The 27,325-nt window shown below is 46.0% G+C and overlaps 2 protein-coding genes across 8 annotated transcripts in view; one reads left to right on the plus strand and one right to left on the minus strand.

Moving 5' to 3' along the window:
- Positions 1 to 4,838, plus strand: part of kif2a (kinesin family member 2A) — a 188,059-nt gene extending 183,221 nt beyond the window's left edge. For all 4 annotated transcript variants that reach the window (XM_038790994.1, XM_038790996.1, XM_038790995.1 and 1 more), the window contains 2 exons: positions 1,596 to 1,731; positions 3,998 to 4,838. In XM_038790994.1, the coding sequence (XP_038646922.1) occupies positions 1,596 to 1,731; positions 3,998 to 4,083 (222 nt within the window). In that variant the 3' untranslated portion in view covers positions 4,084 to 4,838. The remainder of the gene's footprint in view (positions 1 to 1,595; positions 1,732 to 3,997) is intronic.
- A 15,384-nt stretch (positions 4,839 to 20,222) lies between these two features.
- The window catches only part of dimt1l (DIM1 dimethyladenosine transferase 1-like (S. cerevisiae)), a 41,267-nt gene continuing 34,164 nt past the window's right edge, over positions 20,223 to 27,325 (minus strand). For all 4 annotated transcript variants that reach the window (XM_038791002.1, XM_038791001.1, XM_038791003.1 and 1 more), the window contains 3 exons: positions 25,901 to 25,964; positions 25,023 to 25,129; positions 20,223 to 20,411 (listed from right to left, as the gene is read on the minus strand). In XM_038791002.1, coding sequence (XP_038646930.1) covers positions 20,369 to 20,411; positions 25,023 to 25,129; positions 25,901 to 25,964 — 214 coding nt within the window. In that variant the 3' untranslated portion in view covers positions 20,223 to 20,368. The remainder of the gene's footprint in view (positions 20,412 to 25,022; positions 25,130 to 25,900; positions 25,965 to 27,325) is intronic.

The raw sequence follows: 27,325 nt of genomic DNA on the forward strand, positions 1-27,325 counted from the left end.
TTCAAGAGCAGCAACAAATTTAAAGCAAAAAATTTTTGGCGAGTGAAGGACCTATAGTGAAGTAAAATGTAAGAACATAACAAATTGCCATCTAAAGAATCTAATGGCAGTTCAAGAAGGTACCTCACCACTATTTTCTCAAGAGCATTTATTTAACCTGTCCTTTTGCAACCTGTGTGTCCTCTTCACAGCTTATTTTCCACCGATCTTTATGTCCTTAGCAAACTTGGATACATTGCACTCAGCCACCTTGCCTAAATGTATGCCATGGCTAGGATTTTTCAGAAGGTGGTGTTTTCCACCTCACCATCTGAAGAATCGGCAGGTAATGCATTCCAGGAGCATTAATTGTCTGGAGAATGGATCCTGTCCCACTAAGGTTTTGAGGGCCAATCTCATTGGCTGGCAGCTCTACAGTGCCAGTGGCAGGAGAGGCCAGGACTGGGACTGCAACCAGTCCCAGATTTTAAATCCTGGAATCCAGGACCAGGTAAGTGTGGGAGTTCTCATGGTGGGAGGGGAGTTGTGGCACAGATGAAGGGTTTGGGGGTATGATGTGCAGAGGAGACGGGTCCGTCCTGTAGGGGGTGGGCGCCTGATGTTGAAAGCATTCCCTTGAGGGAGGTGCCACTTCCCCTTCCTGCCGAGGCCCCTCAACTACTCCCCTTAACCTCAAAATGGAGGCCAGGCGGTGTGATGTTCACCACTTAAGGGCTTCAGTGAGAAGGCTGCCGGGGGTGCCTGGTGGTATCCCTTAGAGGGCCTGTGCTGTATTGATCTTTGTTCTTTGAGGATGGCCCTCCCCCTTACAAACCCACCGTGGGCAACAGTAAAATTCTGCTCCATAAAATTCTGCTCCATAAGCAGTGATTCTTGCGGCACCCCACTAGTTACAGCCTACAAACCTGAAAAGGACTTGTTTGTTCCTAATCTCTCATTTCTGTCCATTACCCCTTCACTTCACGGTAGCATGGTGGTTAGCATAAATGCTTCATAGCTCCAGGGTCCCAGGTTCGATTCCCGGCTGGGTCACTGTCTGTGTGGAGTCTGCACGTCCTCCCCGTGTGTGCGTGGGTTTCCTCTGGGTGCTCCGGTTTCTTCCCACAGTCCAAAGATGTGCGGGTTAGGTGGATTGGCCATGATAAATTGCCCGTAGTGTCCTAAAAAAAAAAGTAAGGTTAAGGGGGGGGTTGTTGGGTTACGGGTAGAGGGTGGATACGTGGGTTTAAGTAGGGTGATCATTGCTCGGCACAACATCGAGGGCCGAAGGGCCTGTTCTGTGCTGTACTGTTCTATCTTCTCAATGCTAATATATTAGCTTCACCCCCACCCCTAACATTAATACTCGATTGTCTCATACCCTTTGTGTCACTTAATGAGTTAATGCTTTTTGGTATAGGATGTTATGGAAAAAGTTAAATTACTTTTATCTTGTTTTAATGATTTGAATTATTTTATTTAAGGATTTACAAAACCAACTGGCTGAAGGAAAAAAATAGTTTGAAATGTCTGCAGTGAAGCTTTAAAGATTAATAATCAAGTTTTATAACTTTATTGTGCATTATCAACATTTTGTTTGGTTTTCTTCTTTACAGGAATCTATTCGGTGGCTAGAAGATGAAAAAGTACTTTTGGAGATGACTGAAGAAGTGGATTATGATGTGGATGCATACTCCACACAGCTGGAAGTTATTTTAGACCAGAAAGTTGAAATTCTAACAGAATTGAGAGGTAGGTTTACAGAAATGTAACCCCAATTCAATTGGCATACAAACGAATTTGTCTACGAATAGCAGTATCTTTGATAGCACTATAATCAAACATTGAAAACAAAAATTCGAATATCATTTTCATGTAATGAAAGGAGCAAGTTCCATGGCTGTAGGGAATACATAACAGTCAATATCAATGCCAGAGGGCAGTTTCCTGACATTGTTTTGAACTACATTGGATCAGTGTTGGATCAGCCGATCTGGCTGCATCACAGCCTGGTATGGCAACTCCTTGACCCAAGACCGCAAGAAACTTCAGAGAGCCGTGAACACAGCCCAGTCCATCACACAAACCTGCCTCCCACCCATTGACTCCATCTACACCTCCCGCTGCCTGGGGAAAGTGGGCAGCAGAATCAAAGACCCCTCTCACCCAGCTTACTGACTCTTCCAACTTCTTCCATCGGGCAGGAGATACAAAAGTCTGAGAACACGTATGAACAGACTCAAAAACAGCTTCTTCCCCGCTATTACCAGACTCCTAAATGACCCTCTTATGGACTGACCTCATTAACACTACAACCCGTATGCTTCACCCGATGCCGGTGTTTTTTAGTTAGATTGTGTACCTTATGTTGCCCTATTGCATTTTTTTTTAATTTCTTTTTCTTTTCATGTACTTAATGATCTGCTCGCAAAAAAATACTTTTCATTATATCTCAGTACACGTGACAAGATCCAAATCCAAAAGACTTGAGAGACAGATGTCAAGGAACTCGATTAACTAATCTACATTTGGTCTCCTTGCAATCACAAGACTTGGATCGTGAGCAGAATTGGAGGAAGTTGGTGTTGGTAGCAGCCTGACGTGTTGAAGGTTTCTAAGAAGATGTCGTAGTTTCTCTGCTGCGGGAAAGTACTGGACGACGAAGGGTACTCTGTCGGTTGTGTCCCATGTTTGTCTTCCAAGGAGGTCGGTGCAGTTTTTTGCTGTGGTGCGTTGGAACTGTCGATCGATGAGTCGAGCGCCATATCTCGTTCGTACAAGGGCATCTTTCAGCGCCTGTAGATGTCTGTTACGCTCCTCGTCTGAGCAGATCCTGTGTATACGGAGGGCTTGTCCATAGGGGTTGGCTTCTTTAATGTGTTTAGGGTGGAAGCTGGAGAAGTGGAGTATCGTGAGGTTATTGGTGGGCTTGTGGTAAAGCAAAGTGCTGAGGTGACCGTCCTTGATGGAGATGTGTGTCCAAGAATGCAACTGATTTTGGGGAGTAATCCATGGTGAGTCTGATGGTGGGATGGCACTTATTGATGTCATCGTGTAGTCGTTTCAGTGATTCTTCGCCGTGGGTCCAAAGGAAAAAAATGTCAATGTCGGTTGAAGGTCCTGTGCGGTGAGGAGGTCTTGTTCAAACTTGTGCATGAAGATGTTGGCATATTGAGGTGCGAATTTGGTCTCCATGGCTGTTCCGTGCATCTGGATGAAGAACTTGTTGTCGAAGGTGAAGACGTTGTGATCCAGAATGAAGCGGATGAGTTGCGTCTGGAGATTGGCAGTTGTCGGTGTTGAGTACTGAGGCTGTTGCAGCAATGCCGTCATCATGCGGGATGTTGGTGTAGAGTGCCGAGACGTCCATTATGATGAGGAATGTTCCTGGTTCAACTGGTCCATGGGTGCTGAGTTTCGGTAGGAAGTCCGTCGTGTCGCGACAGAAGCTGGGCGTACCTTGTACGATGGGTTTCAAGATGCCCTCCCTCGATGTAGCCGGAGAGGTTCTCACACAGGGTCCCATTGCCTGAAACGATAGGACGGCCTGGTGTGTTGGCCTTGTGTATTTTCGGGAGGCAGTAGAGATCTCCAGTGTGGGGAGTACGTGGGATGAGAGCACATAGGGTGCTCTGAAGGTCTGGATCCAAGGTCTTGATCGGTCTGTTGAGTTGGCGGATATGTTCCTTGGTCGGATCTGCCTACAGAAACTCAGATTTCATTTATATTTTGGAAAGGGTTCAGTTTCTATTACTCATTTTAAGCTGTTAATGTTCATTGTTACAAAGCTATCTTCTACAGTGAGTAATTCAAATAATTATTGTAATTCATCATATCGTATTGACTTGACTTTCTCCTGTGCACACTGCTGAGCACATATTGGGGGTAATTTTCGCTTTAGCTGTGGGAAAACTGGCAGCAGTTATTTTCTTTTCCCACAGACTTCCATCACCACCTAAAGTGAAAATTATCTTTATTTTCCGGCAGCATATGACTAACTTGTATCTTCTGTTTACAGATAAAGTAAAAGCTTTCCGTACAGCTCTTCAGGAGGAAGAACAGGCGAGTAAGCAGATCAATCCCAAACGGCCACGAGCTATTTAAATGACAGGCACATTCTAAGGATTAACTGATTCGCTAAATCTTTATAACTGAAACTTCCTTACTAATGTCAGCTGTGGTCATCAGACTCCAATCACTGGAACGCTAAGAACTTCTGGAACTACATCAGTTGAAACTTTCTATTCTTTGACTTGAATAATTTTTCTTCTGAACACACTCCCATGGTATTACTGCTAAACAAATGCTTCTAATCCAACAGCACAAATTCACAGGGTTAGGACTTTATGAAGTACTTCATTTAAAAAGTTTTTGGGCTTTGCCAAGAAGCTTTGGAAAGGAAATCCATGCCAACGTTTTTTTTTAAATAACTGTGTCAAAATAACTGTGGAGATTATGCTTTTAGATACTCTGTATTTTTTATTTTATTTCTAAATTGATGTGGTTACATTTTGTTATCATAGCTGGCTGTTCAGTTTTGAAGTGTGTTTGTATGCATGCACAACCCATTTGTGGTGTGAAGTAACTCCCCATAGACCAGACGGAGCTTTTCCTGTTTTCTCTGTGCCAGAGGATGATGACCCCAAACCAGCACGAGTCCTCAAACCAGCAGGTGTCCCAACATTAGGCACAGCTGTTACTTAATAAAAAGGCATTCCTTGTTTTCTGTGTGAATTAATTTATTGTGCTTTGTATTTTTCCGTTTTATTTGTGTGTTGAGCCATCCTTTGTCTAGTTCTATTATCTCTCAAAATATGTGCCATATCATCAATGTAATTAAAATGGCAGTTGGTTTAAAACGCCTTGAGATGGTACACAAATACAGCTTGACATTCCACATACATATAATTTATCAATTAAGTCTTTAGTGTAGCTGTTTTGCAGTGTACACCAAATATTTAAAATTACTGTAAAGTGCTTTATAGCATCCCATTTTACCAACTATAAAGAATATTAAAACTAAAGTAAAATGAACTGTTGGGAGGGATTGTATTTCAAGCAACGTCAGGGCCTGCACTGGATGTTATGGTTATTTCTAAATTAAAGAATAGGATTCAATTACAAAGTTTTCTCATATTTCAAGGTTTTAATTTGAGAGTTTACTAAAAAGGATTAATTAAAATATAGATTTAAATGGTGATTACTAATGTATTAAAACACATGTTTTGGAGCACTGTTAACTTGAAGCTTACAAATGAGTGTGTGGGATAGTTTACAGTGTTGATGTTTCACGCTGTTCAGGTGAGCAGTGGAGACATCACTGGGAAACAAGGTTTTCGGAAAACTTTAGCCGGCAGTCCCTAGATTTTTTTTTTTTATTCCTATGGCAACTTTTATGTTTAAGACCTCATCACTTATGTATCATATAAAATTTTCTTCAAAGTTAATTTAAACTTTGTATTTGAAATGTAGTATTAAAGCAATGTAAACCATTGTATTGGTATGATCTGACAAATTCCAGCTAGACAAAAATGTACAAGTTAATGATTTCTCATTTGTAACGACCACTTGTTCTTATCTCATTTGTATACTGACGATGCAAAATTTCAATTCGTTCATTTTGCCAATTTGCCTCCTGCAAGCATCAGTAAAATGTTTCTGAATGTGAAAAGTTAAGTTTAACGCAGCATCCTTCCAATTAATGTAAAATGTGTATTTAATGTCTTCATTAATGCAATCAGAACTTCACATCATTCATACTTGAGCCACATGAGATATGATTTAGTACGAGAGATGACAATATAATTTTTGGAGAGCTTTGATAAACTATGATGTTCATTATGATAAATCAACTGGAAATTGTGGGCATTCAAAAAAATATATGTTAACACTTTTTGATTTTCAATTCGTTTTCAATTTAGGACTGATAGTTACTTAACATCAGTTGAGAACCCTAATCTTGGCAGCTCAAGACACCCACTTGTAATATTGATATTCTGAAGTATAATATTTTACTTTAAAATAATTTCAGTTACAGAATCATTTAGAATAGTGAGGGGTTGTGTATAAGATTGACTTTGAGGTACATTTTGTGATGTTTTGATCTTAAGTTTCTAAGTAGCCCATTCTAAAATACCAAAAAAAATTAAAATAAACTAGATATGGAAACATGGATTTTGAAATAGTTTTTTGTTTTAAACATGTTTTGTAACACTCAGTGCCTTTGTTAACTTAGCAATAGCACAGTGCATCACTCATTTTGCTTTTTCTTACAGATATCATGTTGTGGCATTTTCTATTCATTTTCTAGTCAGAATTTTATTAGTTTTAAATAGGGTTCTTGACATAGAATTAGGAATTGAAAGAGGAATTTAAGGAGACTTTCTTTTTTATCATTTATATTCCTGCCTTTTCTCCTCCATTAATGTAGCTGCATATGTCGCTTAGCTGATTTTATTCCCTCTGAAAAGAGAATGCTGCTTCCTCATTTTTAGGTTGTCTAATGGCCTCGTTAAAACAACTTATTTCCACAGGAACTGGGTACATAAATGTTATGGAAACAGGAAATATCTGGGTAACTCATACAGCACAATGTTCTATTCAAAAGAATATTGCAATTGTGAATTTAAACATGAATATAATCTATGTAGCAATACTGTATCCTGTTATCCGCTGTTTATCATTGAGTGTTGGTTCATTATTCTTGATAAACCTGCAGTGATTTAACTATTATGACTCTTACATCAATCACACAAAAGTATTTTTGGTCAGAGTATGTGGACCATCTCTATTGACATTAGCAGACATCAAAGAACCAAAACCCAAGGACATTTCTGATTTCTAAAAAAAATTAAATAAAATGGGAATAATGATCACCATTTGAGTTTTATACTCTTGCAGTTTGTTATAATCGCTGAATCCCCCACTGTCAACATCCTGGGACTTACTGTTGACCAGAAAAAGAACTGCACTGACCACGTAAATACTGTGGCTACAAGAGCAGGTTAGAGACTGGGAATTTTGTAGCAAGTAACTCGCATCCTGACTCCCCAAAGCCTGACCGCCATCTACAAGGCACAAGTCAAGAGTGTGATGGAATCATCTCCACTTGCCTGGATAAGTACAGCGCCAGCAATACTCAAGGTCGACTCCATCCAGAACATAGCAGTTCACTTGATTGGTACCCATCCAATAACTTCAAAATTCACTCCTTCCACTACCAATGCACAGTTGCAGCATTGTGTACAATCTACAAAATGTATTGCAACAACTCAACAAGGATACTTCGACAGCACCTTCCAAATCCATGGGGCGGGATTCTCCATTTCTGAGTGTTGACGTCGACACAGAATTCGTGGACTTTCACGACAACAAAACTGGCATCAAAACTGGATCGATTCAGCAACTGTGGAGGGACTAGGACTGGCGCCACGTGGAACACAATCGATAACCAATGAAAAACGGTGCGGGATTCACTGGGTCTGTGTTTGACACTCGGGAGCCTGACAAGCTGCATCCGCATATGTACTTTACAATCACCACGCACACTCATCCCAGCCAACAAGATGGCACTGGTTGTGCTGGAGCACACCCATACAGCTAATGGGTCAGCTGGGGCCAAAGGGCACCTAGTGGGGTGGCCTAGGGGAACACCTGTAAGACCTGTGGTCACAGTGGGCTGTTGGCAGTGTGTGCAGCTGCATGGCTGCCTTGCCAGCTGCAGCAATGGTGTCTGTCCATCCACAGCCCACCTCCTGGCCACCCCGGCTACTCCCCCCGGCCAATGGCACAACTGTCAGCAAACTATGGCAATGTTGGGCACTTACTGTACCTCCCCTCTCTCCATCTGCTAGTTTTACGATTTTTAAAAGCACAAGTGAACCGTGGAGACGGGAACCCAGCGCATCGGAGGCGGAGCATCGCGAAGGACCCAGAGAATACAGGATCAGCCTCCCCGGACAGGCGCCGGAATGTGGCGACTAGGGGCTTTTCACAGTAACTTCATTGAAACCTACTCGTGACAATAAGCAATTTTCATTTTCATTTCATTTCATAATGACATGCAGATGGTATTTACTGTATGTGCATTCCGGACCACATTGACGCTGCTGTCGAAGTGACTGAGAAAGCAATTTGCCGTCAAATCGGCACGTGCCGTGATTTTAGCGTCGGAACCTATTCTCAGCCCAATCACGTTTCGCGATTTCAGCGTCAACCAACAAAGAATCACACCCATGATCTCTATTACCAAGAAGCACAAGGACGGCAGATGCATGAAAATACCACCGCCTGCAAATTCTTCTCCAAGCTACACACCATCCTGACTTGGAATTATAACACTGTGCCTTCTCTGTTGCCAGGTTAAAATCCTGGAACTGCCTTCCTAACAGCACTGTGGGTATACCAACATCACATGGACTTGAGGCATTTAGGGCAATTAAGGATGGGCAATTTATGTTGGTCTAGCCAGTGAAGCCCACATTGTGTTAATGTGAAAAAAAATGCACAGTGAATTTTGAGAACTGGATTTGGGACTAACCTGTTATATAGTGTCCACACATGCATGCTGACAGCTCAGCCATGTCTGATTGGGTGGATTCAAAGGAAAGAAAATGGTGGTTGGGAAGAGAAAAATCAACAGTGCTGCCACAAGTAAATCATTGCAGTGGTCTGAAGATCAGCTGAGCACATTAGCATTACTGTTTGGAAGTGTCCACCTTTTAAATGTTAAACCTCGGTGAATATTTATGCTTGTCAATTTAAATGTGTTGAGGTTAGGAACCCATATTTTGCAGTTACTTTTGGTCATTAGAGTTTAAATCTAAACTCATGTTGACAAACCTGTTTCCACCTGAAGGGTGGCACTGTGACAGATGCTGTTACATAAGCAGATGTGACAGCTAATTTTGAACACAGTAAATTATCAGGTAATTGTTTTTGGTCATGGTGGTTGAGGGAGGGGTTTCTGCCAAAACACCAGGAAATATGTCTTGGGCACGATTCTCCAGAAAGATTTTATAAGTGTGGTAGCAAGCAGGAACTGCCATGAGTTTCCCGGCGCTCGACCTGGCGAGGCCGGCAGTGCAAAACAATGTTAATTGTTCCACTTAACAAGCCCCCACGGGCTTCACAACGCAAAGGCTCGCCAATCGATTTGCCAGCCCCCTGCCAACAAGTTCAAGTAGCACTTAAACAGCAGTTGCACAGCCAAACCCACTCAGCTCTCAGCCATGGCAGCGAGACGTCCAGCCCCTGCATCTCAAGGTTTGGAGATGCAGATCTGGGAAAGCTGGGGGGATGTCCTGTCTCCCCCGAGGTTCCCAGAGGGTGAGTCACAGGGCAGCCAATGCTGTCTGGGACTAAGTGGCAGCAGGGTGTCCAAGAGGACTGGCCTTCAGTGCTGCAAGAAGGTCAATGACCTACAACGGCTGCACACGTGGGTTGACCCCCCCCAACCAGCCCTGTGACCTATCCGCCTTCACCCGAGAATCCGCCCCCTCAACCCTGCATGTGCCCTCTACCCCCACCCCTGTGAACCACGCGTGTGGCTCACGATGCCCTTTGTGTCTCCGCAGGAGAAGCTCTCCCAAAATCGCCGTGAAAGGGCCCAGACTGGCGGAGGGGTGCTGGACATCCTCACTATCTTCAAGGAACAGCCCTGGGGATGGCCGAGGACAGAGCAGTCACCAATGCGAAGGTTGCACATGCCGCAGAGGTGAGGAGCCACCAGGCCCCACCCGGAGAACCTGTCACACGTGAGTTGTTAATGCCATATATACTGACCACATGTCCATTCTCCCGCAGGTTCTCCAACTGATGACACTGGCCCATCCCGGGTGGCCGCATCCCCTGCCTCCCATGAGACCACTCTGAGGATGCCACAATAGACGCGTCATTGGTGTCATCCGCACCTTCCACCAGCGCAGAGACACACACCTCTGGCGACGTTAGTGGTCAGGCCTCTGGGACACAATCTGGTGAGCACCACCCAGTTGCATATCAGTGGGAGGCAGGAGCCCCCAGGCGAGACAGCAGTCAGAGGTCAGTTGGTTCCCAGGACCCAGCTGGGTCCCAGCCAGATGCTGAGCCTATGGACCAGGCTATCCAGGAGCTGTTGGAAACATTATGGAGCAGCCAGAACATTCCGAGGGAGTCAGCGACACTCCTAGCAGGTCCATAGCCGATTGTAGGAATCCCAGAGGCTACAGGTGCAGGAGATGGCGGCGGTAATACATGGCACCGAGGCCAACACTGTTAGGATGGCAATCGCAGTGAAAAACCTGGTGCCCGATGTCAGCAGTATTAGTGGAGGTGTCAGAGGCGTGGCACAGTTCGTGACGGCCATGGCTGTGGGCTTCGACAGTGTCCAACTCGCTGGGGGATGTGCCCCAGAACTAGGCTGACCTTGATGAGCTGCAGGTCATGTCACGCTCTCGGATGGAAATGGCAGAGGCACTGTGGAGCTTGTCCCAGTAACAGGTGAGCATTGCCGAGGCAGTGCAGAGCATAGCCCAGTCACCGAGGAGCCTCGCTGAGGGCGTCAACACAATGGTGCAGACATCGGGGAGCCGCCAGGGCTGGCACAGCCACATGATGCAGGAGCACGAACCAGCTGTTGCTCCGTCCCGAGGTGAACCCAGGGCGGTATGGGCACCGACCAGAAGGATGGGGCGCTGGGTTCCAACCAGGACCCGTCCGAAGGAGTGGGAATGGTGGGCACTAGCTCCCCTGAATTCCAGCACTCTTAAGAGGCCGCATCTTGCAGCCAGCACACAGGACAGTGCGGCACAGCTGTGCATGCACTGCCGAAAAGTGCAGAGCCTCCAGAGGACATCCTGGGCATCGAAGCCCACAGGATGAGGTAAGTAGCTGACTGCCTCCACCTCCATTTTTTCCAATTAAGGGGCAATTTAGCGTGGCCAATCCATCTAGCCTGCTCATCTTTGGGTTGTGGGGGTGAAACCCACACAAACACGGGGAGTATAGATAGAGATAGAGAAATACAGCACAGAACAGGCCCTTCAGCCCACGATGTTGCGCCGAACTTCTGTCCTAGGTTAATCATAGAATTTTGGACACTAAGGGCAATTTATCATGGCCAATCCACACAACCTGCACATCTTTGGACTGTGGGAGGAAACCGGAGTACCCGGAGGAAACCCACGCAGTCACGGGGAGGATGTGCAGACTCCACACAGACAGTGACCCAAGTCGAAATCGACCTTGGGACCCTGGAGCTGTGAAGCAATTGTGCTATCCACAGTGCTACCGTGCTGCCCTTAAGAAGTTAACCTACACTCCATTATTCTACCCTAATCCATGTACCTATCCAATAGCAGCTTGAAGGTCCCTAACGTTTCCGACTCAACTACTTCCACAGGCAGTGCATTCCATGCCCCCACTACTCTCGGTAAAGAACCTCCCTCTGACATCCCCTCTATATCTTCCACCATTTATCTTAAATTTATGTCCCCTTGTAATGGTGTGTTCCACCCGGGGAAAAAGTCTCTGACTGTCTATCTATTCCCCTAATCATCTTATAAACCTCTATCAAGTCGCCCCTCATCCTTCTCCGTTCTAATGAGAAAAGGCCTAGCACCCAAACTCCACATGGACAGTGACCCAGATGGGATCGAACCTGGAACCTCAGCGCCATGAGGCAGCAGTGATAACTAATGCGCCACCATGCTGCCCTGCTTTGGTCTCCTGCCTCCATACTGGCGTCATTAGCCAGGTCCTCAGCGGATTCCCCTTGTCCCCCAAGAGCCAGCCGGCCAGCCTGGGGTGGTTCACGAGGAGGCCGGGGATGTCTGACTGTCCCAGGATGTAGCTGTTGTGCACACTCTCTGGGAAGCGTGTACACATGTGCATGACCTGCATGTTGTGGTCACACACAAGCTGTATGTTTTGGGAGTGGAACCCCTTCCGGTTGATGGTGGGCACTCCAAGCTGGCCTGGTGTATGCAAGGCAACACGCTCCTGGACCTGGGGCATCCGGGTCATGGCAGAGAATCCTGCTGCCTGGGCATCTTGTGGGGCTTGGTCCTGTCAGTTTTTTTTTTAATTTAGAGGACCCAATTATTATTTTTTCCAATTAAGGGGAAATTTAGCGTAGCCATGTGCTATCTGTCATTTGTTCAAACAACGTGGGCCTCCTCTTGGCCTGATGGGTGGCCGGGTCATAGATATCATAGAATTTGCAGTGCAGAAGGAGGCCATTCGGCCGGAATGTGGCTAGCAGCTTTTCACAGTAACCTCATTGAAGCCTACTCGTGACAAGCGATTTTCATTTCATTTCATGTTTTACCAGTAAAACTGAACATACCAGAGCAAATCCTTGCCTGGTTATTCTTGACCTTAAACTCAGAAGCAGACTTAGGAGTTTTCTTTCCTTTCAACAGTTTAAGAATTGGTTTGAGGTGGATTGTCAGTATTGGGACCTTGTTGAAGTGAAATAGTGAGCAGCACAATTTGCCATAAAATAGTGTAATGCTACCATCTTCCTGTCACACCATTGTCAAATTCCAAAACATAGTGAATGGTTATTCTTGACCTTAAACGCAAGCAGAGATAGGAGTTTCCTTTCAACTACTTAATTGGGTTGAGGTGGATTGTAGGTACTGGGACCTTGTTGACATGAAATAGTGAGCAGCACAAGTTGCCATAAAATAGTGTATTGCTACGATTTTTCTGTCACACCGTTGTCGAATTCCAAAACCTAGTGAATGGTAGTTTTCAGGTGCTGCAAAGCTTCAATAATGGTTTCTTGCTTTTCATACTCCAGCACAATAGGAAACCAGCTTCAAATTTCTGACTGGATTTTGACAGCCGCCAGGTTATGCTTGATGGGTCCACGTGAGAAACCTTGAATCAGGCCGACCACTTTGTTCTTGACCACATGGTTGCAGGATACTCCAGTCCTCCAAATTACCACGCTGTCAATCTACCCTCATTCATCAGCAAAATAATGGAACTTGCCAACCATGCTATCAGTTTGGATCTCACCAGGACCACTTCTCTCTAGACCTCCTCTCAGCCTTGGTCCAAACAGTACAAAACAGAACTCTAGAGGTGAACTGCAAGTGCTCTTGACAACGGCAACATTTGACACAAAGGAGCACCAATGTCTGTGAACATGGGCTGGAATTATACAAAGCAGAAAAAAAAGCTATTGGTGGTCAATTCTCAGTCAAAGGACATTGCTGCAGAAGTGCTGTAGGATAGTGTCAAAAGGCCCATCCATTTTCAGCTGCTAAATCAATAATCTCTCCATCATAAGATCAGAAAATGGGCATATGCTGTATTTGCAATTGCTCAGGTATTGTTGCAGTCTGTACTAGCATGTAGCACAACCTGGTCAGTATTGTTTTTTTTTTATAAATATGACAAAAAGATGCTCAATGATTTAGCTTATTAAGTTAGTGAGACAACAAACTATACAAAAGGAATTTGAATACCTGGCCCATGTTGAGTCAAGTTATCACAGTGTCTTGGTGCACCTTGGCACGGGGGTGGGGGGGTTAATCGCAGTGCCCTGTGCGTCTTGGTTGGAGAAACATTGTGTTTGTATGTTTAACCATTATCCAGTATTTCTAGCTGCAAGTGCACATTGTGCGAGTGGCTGATCAGCACAAGCACAGATCAGTAAAGGGTCGGTCATCTTTAGATATGACTGAATTTTTTTCAAGAGCTGACAAAGTAATGGACAGGGGTATTATCTATGGGTGCTATTTAGCTGGAGTTCTAGAAGGCATTTGATGAAACCCTTCCTCAGAGACTTAGTTGAAGCTCATGTAATAGAGTGAAATGATTGACCTAGTTCAAAAATTGGCTGAGTGGTGGGAGATAGAGCAAGGACTTTAATGCATGTATTTATTCACAACTTACAGAAAGTAACCAAAAAGGCAAATGGAATGTTTGCTATTATGATTCTATGAATAGTACGCAGCTAGGGGGCCCCTAGCTTTGGGGAGGGGGGGGATACCGGGTTGCTGCTGGAATGGCCAAGGAGGTGGAACGTGCAGAGGGGGTCGGGATGGGGGTCTGTAGCTGTGGGGAACGGGCTGAGCAGGGGCGTGGGCACGTGGCAGATTACAGAAGGGTGATGGCTAGTCGAGGGGGGCAGGTGGCCCTCCGATCCGGCTGATCACCTGAAATGTGAGGGGACTGAATGGGCCGGTTAAACGGTCCCGCGTGTTCGTGCACCTGAGGGGGCTGAAGGCGGACGTGGCTATGCTTCAGGAGACGCACCTGAAGGTGGCGGATCAGGTTAGGTTGAGGAAGGGGTGGGTGGGCCAAGTGTTTCATTCAGGGCTGGATGCAAAACACTGGGGGGGGGGGGGGGGGGGGGGGTGGCGATCCTGGTGGGGAAGAGGGAGGCATTGAGTGTGGTGGCAGACAGCGGCGGGAGGTATGTGATGGTGAGCGGCAAGCTGCAAGGGGAGCAGGTGGTGCTGGTCAATGTATATGCCCCAAATTGGGATGATGCAGGTTTCATGCGGCGCATGTTGGGCCGGATTCCAGATTTGGAGGTGGGGGGCCTGATAATGGTGGGTGGGGGGGTGGGGGGGGGGGATTTCAACATGGTGCTGGATCCACCACTAGATCGATCCAGTTCCAGGACGGGTAGGAGGCCTGCGGCAGCTAAGGTGCTGAGGGGGTTTATGGACCAGATGGGAGGGGTGGATCCATGGAGGTTCGCGAGGTCAAGGGCCAGGGAATTTTCATACTTCACCCATGTGCATAAGGCCTACTCCCGGATTGATTTTTTCGTTTTGAGTAGGGCGCTGATTGCGGGGGTAATAGACGCTGAGTACTCGGCGATAGCCATTTCTGACCATGCCCCGCATTGGGGGGACCTCGAGCTGGGGGAGGAGCGGGACCAGCGCTCGTTGTGGTGCTTGGAGGTGGGGCTGCTGGCGGATGAGGATGTGAGGGGGCGGGTTTGAGGATGCATCGAGAGGTACCTGGAGGCCACGAAAATGGGGAGGTCCGAGTGGGGACGGCCTGGGAGGCGGTGGTTCGGGGGGAGTTGATCTCCATTCAGGCCCACAGGGAGAGAGGGGAGCAGAGAGAAAGGGAGAGATTGGTGGGGGAAGATGGTGAGGGTGAACAGGAGGTACGCGGAGGCCCCGGACGAGGGATTGCTGAGGGAGCGGCGCAGCCTTCGTGCTGAGTTCGACTTGTTGACCACCAGAAAGGCGGAGGCTCAATGGAGAAAGGCTCAGGGTGCGGTGTACGAGTATGGGGAGAAGGCGAGTAGGATGCTGGCACACCAGCTCCGTAAGCGGGATGCGGCTAGGGAGATTGGTGGAGTTAAGGACCGGGGAGGAAATGTGGTGCGGAGGGGGTTAGACATTAATGGGGTCTTCAGGGACTTTTATGAGACACTATATCGGTCCGAACCTCTGGCGGAGAAGGGGGGGATGGGGCGATTTTTGGATCGGCTGAGATTCCCAAGGGTGAAGGAGGGATGGGTGGAGGGTCTGGGGGTGCCAGTTGAGCTTGAGGAGCTGGTTAAAGGGATAGGGAATATGCAATCAGGGAAGGCGCTGGGGTTGAATGGGTTCCCGGTTGAATTTTACAAGGCGAATACGGACCTGCTGGGCCCCCTGTTGGTTAGGACCTTCAACGAGGCGAGGGAGGGGGGGGCTTTGCCCCTGACGATGTCTCGGGCACTGATCTCCTTGATCCTTAAGCGAGACAAGGATCCCCTGCAGTGTGGGTCATACAGGCCGATCTCACTCCTGAATGTGGACGCCAAGTTGTTGGCAAAGATCTTAGCCACGAGGATCAAACGGGGTTTGTGAAGGACAGGCAGCTGAACACTAATATACGGAGGCTCTTGAACGTTATTATGATGCGGGCGGTGGAGGGGAAGGCGGAGATAGTGGTGGCGCTAGATGCGGAGAAGGCCTTTGATAGGGTCGAGTGGGGGTACTTGTGGGAGGTGCTGGAAAGGTTCGGGTTTGGGGAGGGGTTTGTCAGTTGGGCGAGGCTGTTGTATGAGGCCCCGATGGCGAGTGTGGCCACGAATAAGGAGGTCGGAGTATTTTCGACTATACCGAGGGACGAGGCAGGGGTGTCCCCTGTCCCCCCTACTTTTTGCGCTGGCAATTGAACCCCTGGCTATGCCGCTGAGGGAGTCGGTGGATTGGAGGGGGCTGGTCCGGGGTTGGGAGGAGCACAAGTGTCGCTCTATGCGGACGACCTATTGTATGTGGCGGACCCGGTGGGGGGAATGCCGGTGGTGATGGGGATTCTCCGGGAATTTGGGGATTTCAGGGTATAAGCTTAATTTTGGGAAAAGCGAGCTGTTTTTGGTACACCCGTGGGACCAGGAGAGGGGGATTGGGAGGCTCCCACTGAAAAGTGCGGAGAGGAGCTTCAGGTACTTGGGGGTTCAGGTGGCCAGGAGCTGGGGGGCCTTGCATAAGCTAAACCTCAAGGCTGGTGGAGCAAATGGAGGAGGAGTTTAAGAGGTGGGATATGCTGCCGCTGTCTTTGGCGGGTAGGGTGCAGTCAGTCAAGATGGCGGTGCTCCCGAGGTTTCTGTTCCTGTTTCAGTGCCTCCCCATCCTTATCCCGAAGGCCTTTTTCAGGCGGGTTAACAGGAGCATTACGGGGTTTGTGTGGGCACACGGGACTCCAAGGGTGAGACGGGTGTTCTTGGAGCGGGGCAGGGATGGGGGGGCTGGCGTTGCCCAACCTCTGTGGGTATTATTGGGCTGCCAACGCAGCGATGGTGCGGAAGTGGGTAATGGACGGGGAGGGGGCAGCATGGAAGAGGATGGAGATGGCATCCTGTGTGGGCACGAGCTTGGAAGTGCTGGTAACGGCACCGCTGGCGTTCCCTCCAACGAGGTATACCACGAGCCCGGTGGTGGCAGCTATCCTCATGATTTGGGGGCAATGGAGGCAGCACGGGGGGAGGTGCGGGCCTCGATGGGGTCCCCGATACGGGGGAACCAACGGTTTGTTCCGGGGAGAATTGATGGCGGGTTCCTGAGTTGGCACAGGGCAGGTGTCAGGAGGCTGGGGGACCTGTTCATAGCCGGGAAGTTTGGGCTCCCCCCGGGAGCACCTTTAGGTACATGCTAGTAAGGGCGTTTGTCAAGCGGCAGGTGGCGGGGTTCCCTCTGCTGCCGCCGCGTGGGGTTCAGGACACGGTGCTCTCAGGGGTATGGGTTGGAGAGGGGAGGATCTCGGAAGTGTACCAGGTGATGCAGGAGATAGACGAGGCCTCGGTGGATGAGCCGAAAGATAAATGGGAGGAGGAGCTGGGTGAGGAGATTGAGGAGGGGACGTGGCGGATGCCCTAGAAAGGGTGAACTCCTCCTCTTCGTGTGCGAGGCTTCGCCTCATACAGTTTAAGGTGCTGCATAGGGCTCATATGACTGGGACAAGGATGAGCCAGTTTTTTGGGACCGAGGACAGGTGTATTAGGTGCTCAGGGAGCCCAGCAAACCATGTCCACATGTTCTGGGCATGCCCTGCGCTGGGGGAATTTTAGAAGGGTGCAGCAAGGACCGTATCGAGTGTGGTAGGATCCAGGGTCAATCCAGGCTGGGGACTCGCAATATTTGGGGTTGCAGTGGAGCCGGGAGTGCAGGAGGCGAAAGAGGCCGGTGTTCTGGCCTTTGCGTCCCTAGTAGTCCGTCGGAGGATTCTTCTTCAGTGGAAGGATGCGAGGCCCCCAAGCGTGGAGGCCTGGGTCAACGATATGGTGGGGTTTATTAAATTAGAGAGGGTGAAATTTGCCCTAAGGGGGTCAGTGCAGGGGTTTTTCAGGAGATGGCAACCATTCCTACATCTCCTGGCAGAACAGTAAAAACAAAAGGTCCGCAGCAGCAGCAACCCGGGGTGGGGGGGGGAGGGGGATTGTCGCTGTTTTTGTTTTGGGTTGAATATCTGTTTTTTGCCAACGACGGGCATTAATTTATTGTTTCTCTTTTGCATTTACGGGGGGGGGGGGGGGGGGGGGGGTCTGTTCTTTTTGTTCTTAGAATTTTCTGTTATTGTTTTCTTTTTTGTGAAAATTTGAATAAAAATTATTTGTTTTAAAAAATGATTCTATGAATAGAACACAGAGTTAGGAGGCTTTCTTCAGTTATCCAAAGCTCTACTTAGTCGTTACCTTAAGCCTTGGGGAGACTGTAGGTTTGACTTATGAGATTGATAATGGGGCTCCAAGGCTGAACAAATTGGTTTTGTATTCCTTGGAAGTTAAAAGACTAAATGGTGATTTGGTCAACATTTAAGATTCTGCGATGGATTTTTGATGGACCCCCAACTGTAAAGGGAAACTGATCCATTCAGTTACTAAGGAAATTAAAACAAGCAAATTGGAAACTAAAATTTATGAGATGGAAACAGGTTGAAATCAGAAAATGACACAGCCATCAAAGCTCAAATGATCCCAGTAGGGCGATGGACCGGGTGCAGGATGTTGGGATTAGAAAGGTCACCTCGGTGTCCTCAGGCTGGTACGGACATGATGGGCTGAATGACCTCCTTCTGTGATGTAACTTTTCTATGATTCTAGTGCATTACAAACAGGCTGAAGACCAGTTAGATCCAGAAGCTGAGAATAGGTAATGCATTGCTCATAGATCTACCAAAAATGCATTGAGACTGCAAAATCTCCCAAGACTTGGACTTTTTTTTTTAAAAAAGCAATTCTCTGCCACATCGCTGTATACTTATTGAATTGGTAAATGATATAATAGACAAAGGTTTCCCAAGCCTTTCCATCCACGGAACACTTTTGACCTCCAAAGAGTACTGAAGGAACTCCTGAGAAATATTATTTTGGTGTTGAAGAGCCAAATCACAAACAAAAATTGTTTTCGCACAATAAGTATAAACCTAATTTAAAGTATTTTTTATTTCTTGTATGTACAAGTTTACTATAATTAAAAATGTTCTAAAAAACATACTTTGGTCTTAGCTTTGTTTTTATGGGAGTATTGCTGATCCATTGATTCAAATGGGAGCTGGAATGTTAGAATTTTATATTGGACACAGATTCTCACACAAGCTCATCTGAGGCCCGGCTACTCCGATTCTCCCCATCCCCACAACACACCACCCACGAGGCAGGCTTCACTCCCTCCCCCTCTTACAATCCCAGACCAGATCCCAACAAGGATCGGGTGCTAGATCGAAACCCCAATATTTAGTTTACTTTGTAAGACTGCTGAAAGAAGGATTCACTCCAGGCGTGTTTGCATGAATAAATAAGGATTTGGTATATTTTTTTTTTTAAATAAAACTTTATTATGAATACAATATTAAACTTTTATTTAAATTTAGAGCCAATTATTTTTTTTTCAATTAAGGGGCAATATAACGTGGCCAATCCACCTATCCTTCACATCTTGAGTTGTGGGGGCGAAACCCACTCAGACGCGGGGAGAATGTGCAAACTCCACACGGACAGTGACCCAGGGCCGGGATTCGAACCCGGGCCCTCAGCGCCATGGGCTGCAAAGCTAACCACTGCGCCACCGTGCTGCCCTACAATATTAAACTCAACTTCATACCCAAAAAGAACAGCTTACAATTCCCCATTAAACAAGAAACATACAGCTCTCAATTCATCTTCAAATCAGCATGGCATAGCATAATGGACTCATGTTGGAACCCCTGAAAACTCTGACTGGATGTTAAAAAACTCTTCCATCTGGCTTGTTTCTCCTTCTTCCTGGTCTTGAGACAAGACTACTCTGCTTATCCTGAGAGAAAACTGCCTTGTAGTCAAAACAAGGGTTGCCAGGTCGGACTTCAAATCCTCAGCAAAGCTTTCTCAAAATCCCTGAATCCCATAGCCCCATCCAGCAATGACATCTCCCAAGCTGAAAAACACATTAAGGCCCTGGGGACTTTCCCCAGTCAAACCACAGTGCATTAGCCCAGACTGAAAACACAATCCTCTGTTCAATTTCACCTTCTGGCTCCAAAAGGGCCCAAACATTTATAATCCAATATTCATAAAATCCTCCATTTGTCACATCCCTTGCGTACTCCACTCCTCCCCTGTAGGCCCTGCTCCCTACCTCCAACCGTCCCTTGCAGACCCCACTCTTTTCTCCCACACCCCTCAGGCCCTGCTTTCTGTCCCCTTATTTCCCCCCCCCCCCCCCAAAAAACCCTCAGGCCCTCTTCCCCACACCTTGCCCCTCATCACGGAACCCAGTCTGTGAACCCCTGTAATGGACAACAAAATTATAATAGGCACAAAATTCAACTATACAAATGCATAATTTATTTTTAAAAGGATATATTACAAAAGTAACTCATTACATTTTATTCAAGTAGAACAGTTATTCATTTTCTGTTTGTATTTACAATCAGATCTCATCTACAACTAATCTTCAGATATAATGCTTCACGAGAAGTGGATTCCTTGTGAATTGAAACCATGAAGTAAGCTGCAGGATAAACAGATGAATGTTAATAAGGTTTTCCCTGGAGACTTAAAAGTTGATTTCAACAGAAGCCTCATTTCTTGTGTAGGCTAGCATTAACATTTTTAACTGCTTGCGGGGAATCCGTTCTCACGAATTGTCACAATGTACGAATTCGCAAACACCAAACTTGCGTACGTAGAGTCGCCATATATAGGATCAGAATTAAGCCACTCGGCCCATCGAGTCTACTCTGCCATTCAATCATGGCTCTTATTTTTCTCATCTCCATTCTCCCCATAATCCCTGATCCCCTTATTAAATCAAGAACTTATCTATCTCTATCTTAAAGACACTCAGTGATTTGGCCTCCACAGCCTTCTGGGGCAAAAAGTTCCACAGTTTCACCACCCTCTGGCTGAAGAAATTCCTCTTCATCTCTGTTTTAAAGGATTGTCCTTTTAGTCTGAGATTGTGCCCCCTGGTTCTAGTTTTTCCTACTAGTAGAAACATCCTCTCCACATCCACTCTATCCAGGCCTCACAGTATCCTGCAAGTTTCAATAAGATCGCCCCTCATCCTTCTAAACTCCAACGAGTACAGACCTAGCGTCCTCAACTGTTCCTCATACGGCAAGCTCTTCATTCCAGACATCATTCTTGTGAACCTCTACTGGACCCTTTCCAAGGCCAGCGCATCCTTCCTTCGATACTGCTCACAATACTCCAAATGGGGTCTGACCAGAGCCTTATACAGCCTCAGCAGTACATCCCTGCCCAATGCATGCATTCTCGGTGGGAAAGGCGAGTGTTCCAACAAGTGCAGAGTCTGCACGTTCACCCAGTGTCTGTGTGGGCTTTCTCCCACAGTCCAAAGATGTGCCGGTTAGGTGGATTGGCCACGCTAAATTGCCCTTAGGTGTCCAAAAAGGTTAGGTGATGTTCAGGGATAGGGGTGGAGGCGTGCGCTTAAGTAGGGTGCTCTTTCCAAGAACCAGTTCAGACTTGATGGGCCGAATGGCCTTCTGCACTGTAAATTCTATGCTCTAAGGTAAGTCTACAACTATATTCGTGCAGGTAAACAACTTCGCGATGGCGAACGGCAAGAGTGTATAAAGTGTACGCAACTTTATGTGGCAAGGATGTCAGTGGAAAAATACGTGCTACAATGTGATACAAAGCTTTACATGCTATAAATAATACTGTATTGCTAAATGTTTAATTTGAATGCTCAAATCAAATGTCTGGAATGTCTTTGGGTATAAATCATAGAATCCCTATAATACAGAAGGCAATCATTTGGCCCATCGAGTCTGCACAACCCTCAAAGAGCGCATTATTCCTATAATCCCACCTAACCTTTTGGACACTGAGGGGCAATTTAGTATGGCCACTCCACCTAACCACATCTTTGGACTGTGGGAGAAAACTGGAGCACCTGGAGGAAACCCACGCAGACACTGGTAGAACGTGCAAACTCCATATAGACAGTCACCCAAGGTGAGAGTCGAACCCGGGTTCTTGGCGCTAAGAGGCATCAGTGCTAACCACTGTACCACCCTGATTTATGAAATCAACAGATCCACATTTTATTAAAACTGATAAAAATAAAACTTTTCATTAAAACTCTGAAGAATTCTCCAAATCCCTATGAATAGTGAATATTCAATAATCTTTCTTATTGTCACAAGTAGGTTTACATTAACACTGCAATGAAGTTACTGTGAAAATCCCCTAGTCGTCACACTCCAGCGCCTGTTAGGGTACATGGAGGGAGAATTCAGAATATTCAATTCACCCAACAGCACATTTTTTGGGACTTGTGGGAGGAAACCCACGCAGACACAGGGAGAACGTGCAGACAATGACCTAAGCCGAGAATCAAACTCGGGTCCTCGGCGCCGTGAGGCAGCAGCGCTAACCACTGCGCCACCGTGTGCCCCTGATCCGACATTTCAATGTTTTTTACATACACTATCCCCATAACCCGTTATGTTATTGTTAATGAGAAATCTATCAATCTCCACCTTATACATACTGAATGACTCAGCTTTCATGGCCCTCTGGAATAAAGAATTCTAAAAATTCACAACCTTCTGTGCAAAGAAAGTTCTCCTCATCTCGGTTCTATGTAGCTTCTCCCTTAATTTAAAATAGTTCCCACTTGTTCCATACTTCCCAACAAAGGGAAAACTTAAGGAATAGACAGGGTAGATGCAGTTATGTATTTTGGAAACGTTCAATTAGATCATTTCAATTTACTAATCTTTATTGTCACAAGTAGGCTTACATTAACACTGCAATGAAGTTACTGTGAATAGCCCCTAGTCGCCACATTCCAGCGCCTGTTGTACACGGAGGGAGAATTCAAAATGTCCAATTCACCTAACAGCATGTCTTTCAGGACTTGTGGGAGGAAACCGGAGCACCTGGAGGAAACCGAGAACGTGCAGACTCCGCACAGTGACCCAAGTCGGAATCGAACCTGGGACCCTGGAGCCGTTAAGCAACAGTGTAACCACTGTCCTATCCTGCAGCACGGTCACTTCTCATTCTTCGAACCTCTAGAGAATTCAGGCCTAGTTTGCCCAATCTCTGTTCACAAGACACTCCCTCCATTCAGAGAACAAGTCTAGTGAACCGTCGTCGTACTCCCTCTCTGGCAATAATATCCTTTGAGATAAGGGGCCCAAAGTTGCACAGTATTCTAGGTGCAATCTAACCAAGCTTCTATACAATTGAAGCAAGATTTCTCTACTCCTATACTTGAATCCTGTTGCGATAAAAGCTAACATTCCATTAGCCTTCCATCTAGTTTGCTGCACCTGCATGTTAGTTTTTAGTGGCTTATGGACAAGGACACCCAGGTCCCATTTTACATCTGCACTTTCTATTTTCTTACCATTTAGGAAATCTCTGCACATCTGTTCCTTCTACCAAAGTGGGTTACCTCACATTTTTCGACATTATATTCCAACTGCCATATTCTTGTCCACTCACTGTCCAAATTCTCCTGTAGCTGCTTTGCATTTTCCTAACACATTCCCTTCCAGCTTTGTATCATCCACAAACTTGGAAATATTACATTTGGTCTCCACATCTGAAATCACTGATATGTTGTGAAGAGCTGGAGCCCAAGTACTGATCCTTGTGGTACCCTACTAGCCACAGCCTGCCAACCTGAGAATGCCCATTTATTCCTACTCTGTTGAGGGTGGCACAGTGGTAGCACTGCTGTGTCTCAGCGCCGAGGACCCGTGTTCGATCCCTGTCCATGTGGAGTTTGCAAATTCTCCAGTGTCTGCATGGGTCTCACGCCCACAACCCAAAGATATGCAGGGTAGGTGGATTGGTTATGCCAAATTGCCCCTTAAATTGGAAAAAAATTATTCGGTACTCTAAATTAAAAGTTTATATATTCCTACTCTGTTTTCTGCCCGTTAGCCTGCCCTTAATCCATGCTAATTATCTTGCCTCCAATGCCATGTGCTTTTATTTTGCTAATCAACTTACTGTGGAGTATTTTATCAAAATCATAGAATCCCTCGTGCAGAAGGAGTCTTCGGCCCATCATGTCGGCAGTGGCCATGGGAAAGAGCACCCCACCTAAGCCCACACCTCCATCCTAGCCCTGTAACCCAGTCACCCCACCTAACCTTTTTGACACCAAGGGCCAATTTTAGCATGGTCAATCAACCTTACCTGCACATCTTTGAACTGTGGGAGGAAACCGGAAAGAAACCCACACAAACACGGAGAAAATGCAAACTCCACACGGATAGTAACCCGAGGCTGGAACTGAACCCGAGACCCTGGAGCTGTGAGACAGCAGTGCTAATCACTATGCCACCCAAAAGCTTTCAGAAAATCCAAATATACTATGTCCATCAACTCTCTTTTATCAGTTTTGTTAGTAATGCCCACAAAAAACTCCCAGGTTTGTCAAACATGATTTTCCATTCATAAATCCATGTTGACTATGCCCACACAGATAATGATTAGCCAAGTGTCCATTTATCATATCCTTTATAATAGATTCTAGCATTTTCCCTACTACTGATGTACCAATCTTCAGGAATAATTACAAAATCTATTGAATTTTGGAAGATTATCACCAATGCATCCACTATATAGCAATCTTTTTCAACACTCACGGATGCGCAAGATCAGGAACTTGTCAAGTTTCAGTTTCATTAATTTCTCCAATAAAACCTTACTTATTCTAATTTTATTCAACTCCACATTCTCCCTTGTCCCTTAGATCTCTACATCTTGGAGATTTCCTGTATGTTCTTTATTGGAAATAGACACCAAGTAATCATTTAGATTATCCGCCATTTCTCTATTCTCCATGAATTCTCCTGACTGCCTGTAATGGACCCACATCTGTCTTAGCCAAGCGCTTTTACATATTATGCCTTTTTACATATTCATAGAAGCTTTTATGAAGATGTTCTAAAAGTTCTCATCTTAATAAATCAATTTTTGCAACGTTAGTCTCATTACTAGTAGATCAGTGATCCGTGGACCTCATAGTTCAGAGTTTACAAATGTTACGGGATGGGGAAACAAAAGAATAGAACAAACATGTATGTTCTTAAGCAACCTGTAATTTTCCTGATCTATGATCCTTTACCTCATGAAATCATCTATGTCCATCACACGGGCTCGTTTTTCATTGAAACTAGTTTCTTTTAGGATTTTCTGGATCTTTTCAGTAATGCTGAAGTTTTCTGGAATTTGCTATTCACAAAGAAAGATTGTTACGTGAACGCATGTTGTATTTCAATGTTTAAAGCCAGTTCTTGAAATGTAAGCATTACATGTTAGTGTTACTTTGCACGTAAATACCTTTAAATAAAGTATTTAATGTCCAAGACACATTTTTGTATTCTAGAAATCAATGACTCCGTTTTAAATAATGTTTTTTTTTCCCTTGGTACATGGCTTACTAAGAATTGGGTTCTCCTTATCCAGATTAGCTTCAAATATGACTTTTGCCTCTATCAATATCAATTGGATCAAATGGGGAGGGGAAGAGGACACGAGATTGAGTGGACAAGATAAAATTGTTTCCCTTGGTGGAGAACTCTAGAACCAGGGGGCATAGATTCAAGATAAGTGGCAGAAGGTGTAGCAGGGACACGTGGAAGAACTTTTTTTTTATGCAGAGGGTAGTGGGAGTCTTGAATTTGCTGCATTCTTTGGTGGTGGAGGCAGAGACCCTAAACTGTTCTAAAATGTATCTGAATCTGCACCTTCAGGGCTATGGATCAGGTGCAGGAGGTGGGATTAGAAAGGGCACCTGGGTGTCCTGGCATGGACAAGATGGGCCAAATGTCCTTCTATGCTGTAACTTTATGGTTCTAGAAGATATTATTAACTCACTATGTCATCTGACTAAAGAGGTTTGTAAATTGACAAATTAGGATATAAAATTATGCAAGAGTAAATAAAAGTCATAAAGGTTGTAGTAATAGTGTGCTAAATCAAAAATACAACTTTTATACTTACAATATTATGCAAAGAACAGTGTATTCGGTAATTTTTTTCCAGCAACCGTTCAACTGCAGTGGACCTATGAAAAAGACATGCACAAACTTTATGACAGGCACTGTTTTACTAAATATCCAAATTATTTTGAAGCATAATGTTACATACAGATCATACATAACACAATGTTGTGGGCCAGAATAAAGAAAATGCAAATAGAAAATGTTAGCCAGATTATGAATGAAATTCAAGATAGTTTTATGCAGCATGTGAAGTATGTTTGTGTAACACTTTATTTTGAGTTCAGCAAAAAGTTTATTTTACCGCTTCGGACAAATTTAAAAACACCTACAATAATATGCAGTTTTTGCCTCTGCACTTTTCAATTAGTCAGTGGATTGATTTGTTTACCTCTGCAATTAAACCGTGAATTAGATATTTTAAAACTTTATTGTAATATCCGGGTACTGTGTACACCAATTATTTGATCCATCTACAAGGCACCTGGAGTAATGTGCAAGGTTCTCTTCTAGACTCCGAAACAGTTCCTACAGATTGGGCAGTAGCTAATGTAACCCCACTATTTAAAAAGGGAGGTAGAGAAAACAGGGATTTATAGACCAGTGAGTCTTATGTTGGTAGTGAGGAAAATTCTAGAGACCATTATCAAAGATTTTATAGCAGAGCATTTAGAAAACAATAGTGACTGGGTGGAGGGGGGGTGGTGGTTGTGTTACACTGGGGGGGGGGGGTCATTGGGATGGTGGGAGCAGCTGGGGTCAGGAGTCGGCTGACTTACGGAAGCACGATGGAAGGGATTACGCAGCTAGGGGGGCCCCTAGCTTTGGAGGGTGGGGGGGGGGGTTACCTGGTTGCTGCTGGAGGAACCGAGGGGGAACTGCTGGTGATTGGGGGGGGGGGGGGGGTTTGCCACCGTGGGGAACGGGCCTGGGGGGGTTCTGCGGGCACGTGGTGAGCCGAGGGAGAGCTATGGCTGACCGGCGCAGAGGGAGGGGGAAGACACACCGAGATTCGGCTGGTCACATGGCAAGAGCTTGTCGTTCGTGGCATCGTGTGTGGTGGCGGACAGCTGTGGTAGATACGTAATGGTGAGTGGTAGGCTTCAAGGGGAGCGGGCGGTTCTGGTTAATGTGTACGCCCCCAACTGGGACGATGCGGGTTTCATGCGGCGAATGTTGAGCCGGATTCCGGACCTGGAGACGGGGGGGGGGCTTGATCTTGGGAGGGGATTTTAATACTGTGTTGGACCCAGCTCTGGATTGTTCGAGGTCTAAGACGGGCAAGAGGCCGGCGGTGGCCTCAGTGCTGAGGGGGTTCATGGATCAAATGGGAGGGGTAGACCCTTGGAGGTTTTGAGGCCAGGAGGTAGGGAGTTTTCCTTTTTCTCCCATGTCCACAAGGCTTATTCCCGGATTGATTTTTTTG

The sequence above is a fragment of the Scyliorhinus canicula genome, chromosome 3 (genome assembly GCF_902713615.1).
Source record: "Scyliorhinus canicula chromosome 3, sScyCan1.1, whole genome shotgun sequence".
In the NCBI taxonomy this organism is placed as follows: domain Eukaryota; kingdom Metazoa; phylum Chordata; class Chondrichthyes; order Carcharhiniformes; family Scyliorhinidae; genus Scyliorhinus; species Scyliorhinus canicula.